General features: G+C 60.5%; 4 protein-coding genes across 4 annotated transcripts; 3 read left to right on the forward strand and 1 right to left on the reverse strand.

Moving 5' to 3' along the window:
* Nucleotides 1-152: 152 nt before the first annotated feature.
* Nucleotides 153-2,075, forward strand: BDZ90DRAFT_262608 (translation initiation factor eIF-3, subunit D; the record flags this gene model as incomplete). The annotated part of the gene is made up of 1 exon (XM_025508509.1): nucleotides 153-2,075. One exon carries the CDS (start codon nucleotides 153-155, stop codon nucleotides 2,073-2,075), a length of 1,923 nt encoding a protein of 640 aa, XP_025359773.1.
* A 31-nt stretch (nucleotides 2,076-2,106) lies between these two features.
* BDZ90DRAFT_234367 (hypothetical protein) lies at nucleotides 2,107-4,598 on the reverse strand. The gene is made up of 3 exons (XM_025506992.1): nucleotides 3,622-4,598; nucleotides 2,956-3,543; nucleotides 2,107-2,881 (listed from the first exon to the last, which is right to left on the reverse strand). The coding sequence occupies exons 1-3, from the start codon at nucleotides 4,552-4,554 to the stop codon at nucleotides 2,246-2,248; spliced, it is 2,157 nt and encodes a 718-aa protein (XP_025359774.1). The 5' UTR covers nucleotides 4,555-4,598; the 3' UTR covers nucleotides 2,107-2,245.
* A 369-nt stretch (nucleotides 4,599-4,967) lies between these two features.
* On the forward strand, nucleotides 4,968-6,284 carry BDZ90DRAFT_234368 (NAD(P)-binding protein). The gene is made up of 3 exons (XM_025506993.1): nucleotides 4,968-5,282; nucleotides 5,369-5,690; nucleotides 5,770-6,284. Exons 1-3 carry the CDS (start codon nucleotides 5,016-5,018, stop codon nucleotides 6,210-6,212), a joined length of 1,032 nt encoding a protein of 343 aa, XP_025359775.1. The 5' UTR covers nucleotides 4,968-5,015; the 3' UTR covers nucleotides 6,213-6,284.
* A 487-nt stretch (nucleotides 6,285-6,771) lies between these two features.
* On the forward strand, nucleotides 6,772-10,836 carry BDZ90DRAFT_228525 (hypothetical protein; the record flags this gene model as incomplete). Its single annotated transcript, XM_025504816.1, has 1 exon — nucleotides 6,772-10,836. The coding sequence occupies one exon, from the start codon at nucleotides 6,772-6,774 to the stop codon at nucleotides 10,834-10,836; it is 4,065 nt and encodes a 1,354-aa protein (XP_025359776.1).
* Between the last annotated feature and the right edge of the window lie 159 nt (nucleotides 10,837-10,995).

The following is a 10,995-nucleotide window of genomic DNA, read 5'->3' on the forward strand; positions in this document are numbered from 1 at the left end:
GTCGTCCGTCGTTGAGAGCGTGCGAGGAGATTGCCATTGTCGGAACGGAGCTTTGAGCGCGGACGCCAACGTGAGAAGGACGAAAAGACTTGGGCGGGCGTCGGCAGGCGAGAGCTTCTCGTCACTACCATCAACCCCTTCCCATCCTCACAATGGCCTCTTTCACTCTGCCCAAGTTGGCAGAAAACTCAGACCGATGGGGACCTCCCCCTCTCGACTCGTCGTCGAGCTCCTCATCCTCTGTCCTCCCACCGGAGTTTGCCGACATCCCCTTTGCTCCCTTCAGCAAGAGCGACAAGATTGGTCGAATCGCAGACTGGAACGCCTCTTCTGCTGGAGGAGCCACAGCCATCGGCGGCGGACGTGATGGCGACGACCGATCGGCTCGCAATGCTGCCCAGGGTGCAGGAGGCCGAGGCGGCCGACGCGAGGGTCCGGCTGCTTATGGCTCTGGCGCTTCCAACGCCTTTGCCTACTTCCACGCCGACGATGAGGCCACTTTCTCCGTCGTCGACAACACGCGCTCTCAGAGCACGAGGGGACGCGGTGGGCTCGCAAGCATGTCACGCGGTGGAGGTGGTGGTGGACGAGGCGGGCGAGGAGGTGGAGCAGCCGGCGGGGCAAAGGGAGCTATGGGCGGCGCTCGTGGTGGACGTGGCGGAGCAGCAGCAGGTGGCAACCAGCGCAATCAAGGCTTCGCTTCGCGTGGTGGTGGAGCCCGTCGTGGCGGATACCGAGACTGGGACAAGCCGCAGCGCACCCGCGATCCCTCGGTCACCGTGGGGCCCGACTGGGAGCAGCTCGAGGAGATCGACTTCTCCCGCCTTGCCAAGCTGCGTCTCGATGTCCCCGCTCCAGAGGACATTGCCACCTACGGCACTCTCCACGAGTACGACCGATCTTACGACCGCATCGCCTCGGTGCGCTTCGAAAAGCCCCTTCAGCCGCAGGACCGTCTGCGCTACAACCCTACGACGTCGGACGACCCTGTTCTCGCCGAGATTGCAGCAAAGGACGCCCAAGCCAAGATTACTGGTGAGGAGGGCTCTGGCGCCGTTCCAGCCCGCCTCTTCATCACCGACTCGATCCTCGCTCTTCTCATGTGCGCATCGCGCACCGTCTACCCGTGGGACCTGACGGTCACAGTCACCGAGCGTGGAGACGTCTTCTTCGACAAGCGCGACGGAGGTGCCTTCGACTACGTGACTGTCAACGAGAATGCAGCCGACCCGCCGATGGAGGCAGACGAGAAGGCCGACAAGAACGCGGCGGCCAACATCAATACGCCAGGCAACTTGAGCCTCGAAGCGACGTACATCAATCAGAACTTCTCCTTCCAAGTCGTCAACCCTTCCAAGACGCTCGATCTTCCCGATGGCCCCAACCCCTTCCACGAAGGTGACAACGAGCAGCTGGCCTCAAGCGCGTACAAGTACAGGAAATTCGACCTCAGCTCGAGCGAGGAGGACCCCATCGACCTCTACGTCCGCACAGAGCTGGACGCGTACGTCCCTCCAGCAAGCAAGGGGCAGCAGGCGCAGTACATCCTCGTGCGCACACTCAACGAGTGGGACTCGCGTGCCCAAGGAGCAGGCGGAGCGCCAGACTGGCGTGCCAAGCTCGATGCGCAGCGTGGTGCCGTCGTGGCAAACGAGATGCGCAACAATGCTGGCCGTCTTGCAAGGTGGGCCACCCAGTCCCTCCTCGCGGGAGCGGACAACCTCAAGATGGGGTACATCTCCCGTGCCACTCCTCGCGACTCGTCACGTCACTCCATTCTGGGCACGCAGTGGTGGAAGCCCTCTGACCTTGCGTCGCAGATCAACGTCAACCTGCCCAACGGCTGGGGAGTCGTGCGCACCGTCGCTGACCTGGCACGCAAGAGTGCCTCCGCTGATGGTGGGGAGAGGGCCAAGTTTGTGCTGGCAAAGGACCCCAACAAGCAGTGCTTGCGTCTCTACCGCGTACCGGTCAACTGGCCGCAGCAGGGTGAGGAGGAGCAGGGCGCTGTGGATGACGAGGAAGCTGAGAGGATCGCCGCCAATGTTACTGGTGCGACGCCTGCTGCCGTATAGAGTGGAGAGGTATTTCGCCGTCATGTGATCAAAATGGCATGCAGTGCATTCTTGTCAGGCAGTGATGATCGATAGACGTGAAGCACAGAAGCTTGCTGGGAGAAGCAACAACATTGCATTGAAGTTCGAGCAGTGACGTCCAAAGAACCCCAACGCGCCACTCGCGCGCTCTACAACCTACTCAGGTCCCTTCCCCAAATTCCCCTCTTGACCCAATCGCTCATCAGAAGCATGCGCGTCCTCATGCTACACTGCTCGCTCAAATACACTGACCTCCAGGCATACATTGCCACAAGGCCGCCCGCCAAGCTACTCAACGACTGCGGCAGGTACGGCAGCCCATCGACGGCCGCGGCGTTGCCCAGGAAGGCGAGAGAGCCGAGGCTCATGTAGGAGAAGGCCTTGTAATGCTCATCGTCCACATCGTAGCCCAATCGCGCAGCCGCAACGTCCGCCGCGTCTCCCGGCTCGTCCTGCGGGTAGAGCTTCCCCTGGCTCTTCAGCTTTGCAAGCTTGTTCAGCTTGCCCGCCAAGTATTTGCCCTCCTGACTAGCTACTTGGGCCGTCGCCGGTAGGGAGGTCACCTTGGATTGGATTTCGAGGAACATGGTGCTGATCTCGTTGAGGGAGAGCGTTCCGTTGTGGTCTACGTCAAACTTCTCGAAGAGGTCGCGGAGCTTCTCGAAGTGCTTGGAGGATAGAGGATAGCGTTTGCGTACTCGTTGGGCGAGGGAGGCGAACTCATCGAAGGTGAGCTCGCCCTTGTGCTGCGTGTCTACTTGGTCGACGAATTCGTAAAGAGAGTCCTGCGGCGAATCAAGCAAGCAGTGAGTTAGCGTGCTGGGAGGTTGCATCTGTCTCGCATTCGCGCTGTCCTCACAATGAGTCGCGAATTGACCGTGCTTGCATCACCGAGCGCGTACACGCTTCCCGTGGGCGTGCCCTGCACTCTCAAATGCGAGTCGACCAACAGCGCCTTCAGGTGGCTCTGGTTGGGCAATTTGTTCACAAGCGCCTTCGTGAAGGGACTCATCGCAATGCCGGTACTCCACAGCGTCATCCCGCTCCCAATCTCGTGCTCCTGCACTTTGCCCGTCTCCTTGTCCTTGACCGTGTACGTGACCGAGTTCGGCTTGACTTCCTTCACCCTCGCGTTCGTAATGATGTCAACCTCGTCTCGGGCAAACTTGTCTTCCGCATACTTGCTGATCTTCTCGCTGTACGTGTTCAAGATGTGCTCGCGAGATTGGATGAGCGAGACTTTGGCTTGGGAGCGAAGCAGCTTGGGGAAGTAGTCGAGGACGTCCTCATTCAGCATGTCGTAGATCTCGGCGGCCGTCTCGACGCCCGTGGGGCCTCCACCTGAGATGACAAAGGAGAGGAGACGCTTGCGCTCCTCGGGGGTCGTGGTAGGGAGGGAGGCAATCTCGAGGTTGTCAAGAATGCGCGAGCGGATGCCGCGAGCGTCCTGGTGAGAGGACGAGAGGGTGAAGGGTCAGCTTTCGGGAGCGGTGTCAGGCGATGTCTTCGCGCCCGCACGACTCACGTCAATCTCCTTGAGATGGAAAGCGTTCTCCAGCCCAGGCACGCCGTGTGTGGAAGTCACCGAACCAACGGCCACGATGAGCTTATCGTAGGGAATGTAGATCCTCCTCCCCTCTACCTCCGGCCTACTCGCCGTATCCTCAGGCCCGGCCTCAGGGTGTGATCTGCCAGCTTCTCTGTCCTCGGCCGATACCAGCTGAACCTCGAGCAGACGCTGAGCTCCTCCGTCCGCAGGCATCCGATCTGATCCGAACTCGACATCGACGGCCTTACCCTGCACGTAATGGCCGCGATGCCTGCTCAATACCTTGCGGATCGGCTCAATGAGAGAGCGGGGCTCGACGGTTCCTACCGTAGCAGAGGGGAGGAGCGGGGTGAAGAGGTAGAAGTTGTTGGGCGAGACAAGGGTGACGTTGTACCTGCCTGGATCCAACTTGGAGAGCAGACTGACTGCGGCCCATCCTCCTCCTACGATGACTAGCTTCTCTTTGCCCTTGAGCTCCTTCCCGAGCTCGTCCTCCTGGCTCTCCTCGACGAACTCGCTTACGATGGGCAGATTCTTTGGACCGCCCGACTCCGGATGAAGAGCGAGAGGTGAGCAGGGTACATCACCCAAGCGTACATGGCGATAAGTGAATGCATCGTGGCCGAGAATGATGGCGATGGTGGCTGATACGCCAAAGACGATGCTGAAGGTGCCCCACACACAGTATCGGACGATGCGATGACGCTGAAGGAAGGAGGTGGCCGGTTGCGAGGAGGCAGAGGAGTCGGTCGAAGCCATACGCTTGACGATGAGTGAAGACGGAGTAGGTCGAGGTCGCAAGGGGGACGCTGCGATCCTGGTGCTCATCATTCGCGACGACGACGACGCGATGTTCCTCGGTGCGAAGCGCGATGCGCCTGCTGCTGCAGTCATGGCGCTTGTGAGCATGGCGACGAGTAGACGGCGAGGCCGATGCCTGTCCTTTGGACTTCGCTGATAGCCAAGGCAGGAAGAAAGGAAGATAAGGAGGAAAGGAAGTGGACCCTTTGAGCTGGCCTCGTTTGCATTGCTCTGCGTAGCTCTGCGTAGCTCATGCGTGCCTGAGCCACCCACCAACGGCCCGAACGGCTCTCGTTGCCTTGCCGCTCGTCGACGTCAGGGCTGCATGCAAGCCAGGTCAGATCCGGCGGCGGGCGAATCGATTCCACTCGCTCGCGTGGCGTCAGCTTGGGCGTGAGCGTGGGCGTGGGACGCGAGGGCCAGACAGAAGATCCGGGGCCAGAGGCAAAGTGTTCATCTCGGAGACGACCAAAGAGGTTCAAGCCACCCCAACACTTGCTTGCCTTTGTACCACACGCCAACTCCTTTCCGCGAACGCTCCACCGCCCCCGCTCCCCTCTCTCTACACTATGACGCTCCCCATCATCGGTCCTCTGCAAGACTTCTTTGCCTCTCTGCCTTTCCCAGCTCGACTGCTTGCTGCCGTCGGCCTCTTCACGCTCCTTAAGCCTCTCTACCGACTGGTACGCGTTCTCACTGACTGCTACGTCTTGGGCGGCATCCCTCTTGCTACTTTCGGCCCAAGCAAGAATGATCCATCCAAGGCCTCGTGGGCAGTTGTGACTGGTGCGACCGATGGAATTGGAAAGGAGTTTGCACTTCAGCTCGCCAAGAAGGTGAGTTGCTCGAGGGGGGAAGACTAGAGACCGCCAGATCGTATCGAAAACTGATTCCAGTGACCGGTTGCTCGCACGTACGGCAGGGTTTCAACATCGTCCTCGCCTCGCGCACTCAGTCCAAGCTCGACGCTGTCGAGAGTGAGATCAGCTCCTCGTCCTCCGCCCAAGTCAAGACGGTAGCCATCAACTTCCTCCACGCTACTGACGCCGACTACAAGCGTCTCGAGGCCGAGATCAGCCAACTCAAGCTCGCCGTGCTGGTCAACAATGTTGGACTCTCGCACGACAAGCCTGTGCTGTTCAGTGAGGGCGATGTTCAGGAGATGGAGGCTATCGCGGAGATCAACGTGCGAGCTACGCTTAGGGTTACGAGACTCGCGCTGCCCTTGCTTCAGCAGAACAAGCGTGAGTACGCGGCGAGGAGCGAGAAAGGTGCCGAAGATCGTCGACTAACCTCATCTATTCTCTCTTCCGCCCGCGCCAGGCTCCCTCATCCTTCACCTCGGCTCCTTCGCCGGGTCGATCCCCACGCCCATGCTCTCAACCTATGCGGGCACCAAGGCGTTCCTCATCGGCTTCAATCGCGCCCTCTCCTACGAAGTCGCCTCCAAGGGCGTCACCTCGCTGCTTCTCAACACCTACTTTGTCTCGACGGCCATGTCCAAGATCCGCCGCTCCTCGTGGTCGGTGCCCACGCCTAAGCAGTACGTTGCCCAGACGCTTGCTAAGCTGGGAAGGCCCGGTTCTTGCTACGAGGAGGACAGGCGTGGACGCGAGATGACCGTCTGGCCTCAGCATGCGCTCACCGAGTGGGCTGTTAGGGAGTTTGTGGGATTGGGCAGGGCGAGTGGTATGAGCCTCAAGAGTCAGAAGGTGATCAGGGCCAAGGCCATTAAGAGGGAGGAGAGGCTGGCCAAGGGGCAGTAAGGGCGAGAGAAACAAAGAGGGCAAGACGATGCGGATTGTTCCGAGCAATTGTGACCGCGGGCTATCTAAAGGGACATGCTTGATATCTTAATAGACGAGACCCACAAAGACTTCTTCACTCCAACACTCATCGCTTGCTTGCTTTTGTTTTGCGACCCACCCTGCTCACCTATCAAAAGGCCCGATCGATCACCCGCTTGAACGACGGCAAGTCACTGAAAAGGCCGGGCACTGCCTCGACGGACGTGTGCGTCCGCGGGCCGGTCATTGGCTTGAGCGGATGCGCGATTCCGCACCTTCTCTCGCCTCGATACCATGGTAATTCCGCCTGACTGCGCACGGACTAGCGTAACATCACTGGCTAATACCGCCCACATCTTCTGACGACGAGGGCGACGGTCGTGTACGCTCATCGATACAATCCAAGGCTTGGCTGGCCCCCCTTTGCTGCACTTCCCCACCTCGGCGGCCCCGCTGGACATTGCCATCCGCTCCACACCTCACGCGACAGCGACGACGCTTCCTACGCCACGCCTCGCCTCGACACGACGTCGCCAAGATGCCACCCCGCGCCATTGTCCCACCGGCATCGCCATCAGCAGATAGCCACATGACGGGTTCAGACGACGAAGACGGTGCCTCGCCCAACTCGGCCGGCCCGTCATCCGTAGCAGGAAGCGGTACCGGCGGTGGTGGAGGACCAGGATCAAAGTCTAAACGTCCTCGTCCTTACGCATCCAAGACCTGCTCCGAATGTAGACGCCGCAAGATCGCCTGCGTACCGAGCGACCAGGATCCGGACAAGTGCAAACGCTGTTTCAAGATGCAGTTGCATTGTACGCTACCAGATGAAGAGGAACGTGGGGATAGGAGAAAGAAGGGTGGGAGACGAGACGGTGGAGCTGTCAAGCGTGAGAGGGATGGTGGTGCGGATATGAGCGCAGACTCTTCAAGGGATGCAACAGCGGGCCCGAGCTCGTCGACGCTGTCAGCAGCGAGCGGCAAGGTGACGAAGAAGATCAAGGGCAACACCGGCAAGCAAGACCCTTCTCCACCGTCTTTGCCACATCCAGACCGCGAGAAGACTGAGGATCAGCCAGACACCGACTTTCTCTATTCCCTGAAAGATGACAAAGCTCGCCTACGCCCAGGCCTCGCCACTCGGCCCGGCGCCGCACAGCAACGACGTATCGTAGGCGCTCCACGCAAGCTGGCCGACGCCAATCGTCGCATCGCAGTACAGTTCAGCATGCAAGTCCACGGCTGCCCAATCTGGATCTACTCCGACTTGATGGCTCGCTTCGACCTGCTCAGCGAGTTGTCCCTTCCCCCTCCTCCCGCGGGCAATGGCCGCATGAACGGGTGTGATCTAAGTGCACGACTGACCGACTTGTCGCCGCAGACGGTCAAGCACATTGACGACGTACTTGAGGACACCAGGCTGATGATGCCGCACATACCACTTCTTCAGACAGTACTTGCTCAGCAAGCGGGACGGTACAATTCGGGTCGGCTGCTCCTCATCGCCTTGCTGGTGTACATCGCTACGAGCGGAGCAGACCCTGCCCACTCCTTGGTGACAGGACAGCTCAAGGGGCAAATAATAGACGATGTACGCGCGTGGATCCAGCACCAGGCGCTGAATTGTGTGCTCTTCTCGCCTGTCAAGTCGCGCGAGCTCGTCATAGCCATTGAGCTCTTAGCTGTTTACGACCCGCTGTTGAGCCAGGGATCGTTGGAGCACCTGGAGACGCCCAGTTTCATCCTACCCACATCGTTCTACTTGGACGCTGCGATTGGAAGGGCCTCACGCTCCCACATCGAGGCGTCGATCCGGTCGCTTCAAGATTGGTATGTGCAAGAGACATCGTCCGGTGCCGGGTCGAGCGCAAATACACCTCTACCAGAGCGCATCGTCGAAGCGCTGATGGACGCAAGCATGTGGGTCTCCCTCGAAGTCACGTCGGGAGAGGTCAACCGCAACATCAAGGGTATGACAAATTGCTTTGCCAAGGACTACGTCTCCATGTGGCCTGGCGTGACGCATCCTGCCGATTCCTCCTCGAACGCCGCGCCAGCGTTCAGCTCCATCCTCACGCACTGTCTCGCGCGCCTACCCGCAAGCACCATCAGCCTGGGAGCGCGTCTCGGGCTAGTGAACTTGGCGCTCCGCCACTCGGGCCTCATGTTGGTACAACAAGTCCTTCGCGACCTTTACGATGGGATTCCCGACGTGACCAAGATGGACAGGCTGTACTTATTCTTACAGGAGTCCCTCACAAAGAAGTGCGACGAGTTCAGCAAGATCTGTCAGGAACGAGTGGTCGCCAAGACGAGCAGCGCAGGTGGCGGTGGCAGCGAGGAGGAAGGCTCATCCGCCTCTGCCCTGTTGAAGGGAGCGCTGATTGATCTGGCGAACGACACGCTCGAGAGGGAGGCGACGTGGATGAGACATTTCTACGGAGGCTACTGCTTTGCGATTCTTCTCTGGCTTCCGCAATTGCGCAAAGCTCCGACGCCAGCATCGAGGAAGAAGAAGGCGGGTGGATTGGCGGGGACCATCGCTCACTCTGGTGGCGGTGGAGCTCAATCGCAACAGGGCTCCTCGGGGAGTGCCGCCAATCCAAGCATCGCAGGTGTGGCATCTGCTGCGGCTTCTTCTGCCGCAGCCTCAGGCGCTGCTGCAGGCCCATCAAGCACTGCGGCAGACGAGGACGGCTCGAGCACACCGGGAGAAGCGGCAGCCCCGCGTTTCCACGAGCACGGCGTGCACGATTCAGATCTAGCCAAGAGCGTCATTGACGCGATCAGAGACCGCAACACCAACCCGGACACGATTATGGCCGACGCAGCGTCGGGCAACGCCAGCTCACCGAAGTCAGCGACAGGGCGAGGAGCCGCCACAGCGACTCCCAGCGCAGCCCCTGCTGCTCCTTCAGCCCGTGCGCCAGGCATGTCACCCTTCGACTTTCTTGTCAAGCACACAGCAGAGCACGAAGGCGGTGTCACGCGCCTACTCTCGCTGTCCCTCCTCACCAACTCGCGCTCGCGCTCGTCTGATGTGCGTCGCGCCGTGACCAACTCGCGTCTCCTCTACGCCTGCAAGGAGATTCTTGAGAACCACGCGACGAGGCGCAGAGGGTGGGGAAAGGTGGGCGAGGAGGCGATGGGGCATGTCAGGCTGTTGGGCAGGGTCTGCGATGCGTACAAGGCGAAGGGCAATGTGTTGGATACTAGTCTGGCGAAGCTTGTCAGGGTGCTAGAGAGGGTATTGGATGGATGGAGACGCGCGCCGCTGCAGCAGCAAGGGCCGCCGGCGCAAGCTCCGCCAGGTGTCAATCGAGCGAAGGCCGAGCGTGACGAGCAACAACAGCGTCAGCAGCAGCCAGACGGCGCCGCCCACGGCCACGGAGGCGCAGCGCCTAGAGGCAGTGCAGGCGGGCAGCACCCTCCTAACCTCATGCCCAGCCCCGGCGCCATGCAACGTCATCTGGCCTACGCTGCGTCACCGCTGCCGCCGCCGCAGCAGCAGCAGCATCAGCCCCAGCGCGGTCCACCTTACTATGGCGGCGCCCCCAATGCTCCGAGCATGCACGCCCACTATCAGGGACCACAGCGCAATGAACAGTATGGGCCCGCGGGATCGTCCGGCTACTATGGCCAACAGCAGCATCAGCCCGGGCCCATGGCTTCAACCTACCAACAGCAGGGAGGCGGCTCCATGGGACAGCGCGGTAGTCTGGCGAGCCATGCTGCCTATAATGAGCCGGGATCGTACGGTCAACAGCAGCAGCAGCAGCAGGGATACCCAGGCCAGGTTGGATACAGTGGCAATGGCAATGGATATGGCGGAGCAGGGCCGCAAAGCTACGCGCAATACTCGCCGTACCATGGCCAGCAGCAGCAGGGCCAGGGCAATCCCATCACTCCATCCTCCGCCGGCTTCGCCCCACTTTCGCTCCTCGACCTGGACCTCCTAGGCAACGATCGCCAACACGAGCAGAATTACGATGGCGGGAGTGGGAATGGCTCTCTCAGCGCGGGCGGCAACGGGAGCTCAACCTTAGCTGGCGGTAGTGGGAGCGGCGGAGGTGCCGAGGGCAGTGGGGATAGCTCCTTTGGTGCCTCGTTGGTGGACTTTGACGTCGATAATCTGTGGCAAAGCTTTGGTGGGCCTAGCACCACGTTGAGTGTTGGGATGATGATGGAGGACTTTATGGGTGGCGCTGCGAGTGGAGGAGGAGGTGGCGCTTTACCTGCTGGCTTTGCACAGATGGCAGGGCATCAGGGCCAGCAAGGGGCAGGAACAGGAGGATACGAAGGCTTCCCGCCCGGAGGAGCAGGCGGTGGAGGCGATGAGTTCAGCCAATTCATGGCGGCCGCTGCCGGGGGTGGTGATAGCGGCGCCCTTTCCTCCGGTGGCGCCACTCAACAGCAGCAACAGCCGCAGCATACCCATCAACAGCAGGGTCAGCAGAATCATCAGCAGCAGCAGTTCGCAGGTATGCAAGGTGGAATGGGCGGTGGTGGAGGTAGTCAGGCGGCCATGGGTGGAATGCCACCCTTGTCCGCTGGGCTGGGCGAGTTTGATTGGGCGACTATGAGCGAATTGTTCCAGCCTTGAATCATGGAGCGTATTGCAGTCTACACCACCTGTACCGAGAGTCGTGACGGGCTGTCGGAATGAGCGAAGTCGGACGCGTCGAGCAGGCAAGAGGCGCGAGGGGTGTAATTCGCGTTAGATTGAGCCACGTGCCTGTCTCACGTCGCGTCCATTAAAGTG

This window comes from Jaminaea rosea (genome assembly GCF_003144245.1).
Source record: "Jaminaea rosea strain MCA 5214 unplaced genomic scaffold BDZ90scaffold_16, whole genome shotgun sequence".
NCBI classification, from domain to species: Eukaryota; Fungi; Basidiomycota; class Exobasidiomycetes; order Microstromatales; genus Jaminaea; species Jaminaea rosea.

What these genes read in the sequence shown, in the direction of transcription:
- BDZ90DRAFT_234367 (XM_025506992.1), bottom strand. Translation starts at nt 4,554, where the DNA reads ATGCTCACAAGCGCCATGACTGCAGCAGCAGGCGCATCGCGCTTCGCA. An exon ending in TCCATCTCAAGGAGATTGAC is followed by an intron (nt 3,544 to 3,621) that starts GTGAGTCGTGCG and finishes TCCTCTCACCAG; the next exon opens with GACGCTCGCGGCATCCGCTC. An exon ending in CGGTCAATTCGCGACTCATT is followed by an intron (nt 2,882 to 2,955) that starts GTGAGGACAGCG and finishes GATTCGCCGCAG; the next exon opens with GACTCTCTTTACGAATTCGT.
- BDZ90DRAFT_234368 (XM_025506993.1), top strand. Translation starts at nt 5,016, where the DNA reads ATGACGCTCCCCATCATCGGTCCTCTGCAAGACTTCTTTGCCTCTCTG. An exon ending in CACTTCAGCTCGCCAAGAAG is followed by an intron (nt 5,283 to 5,368) that starts GTGAGTTGCTCG and finishes CACGTACGGCAG; the next exon opens with GGTTTCAACATCGTCCTCGC. An exon ending in CTTGCTTCAGCAGAACAAGC is followed by an intron (nt 5,691 to 5,769) that starts GTGAGTACGCGG and finishes CGCCCGCGCCAG; the next exon opens with GCTCCCTCATCCTTCACCTC.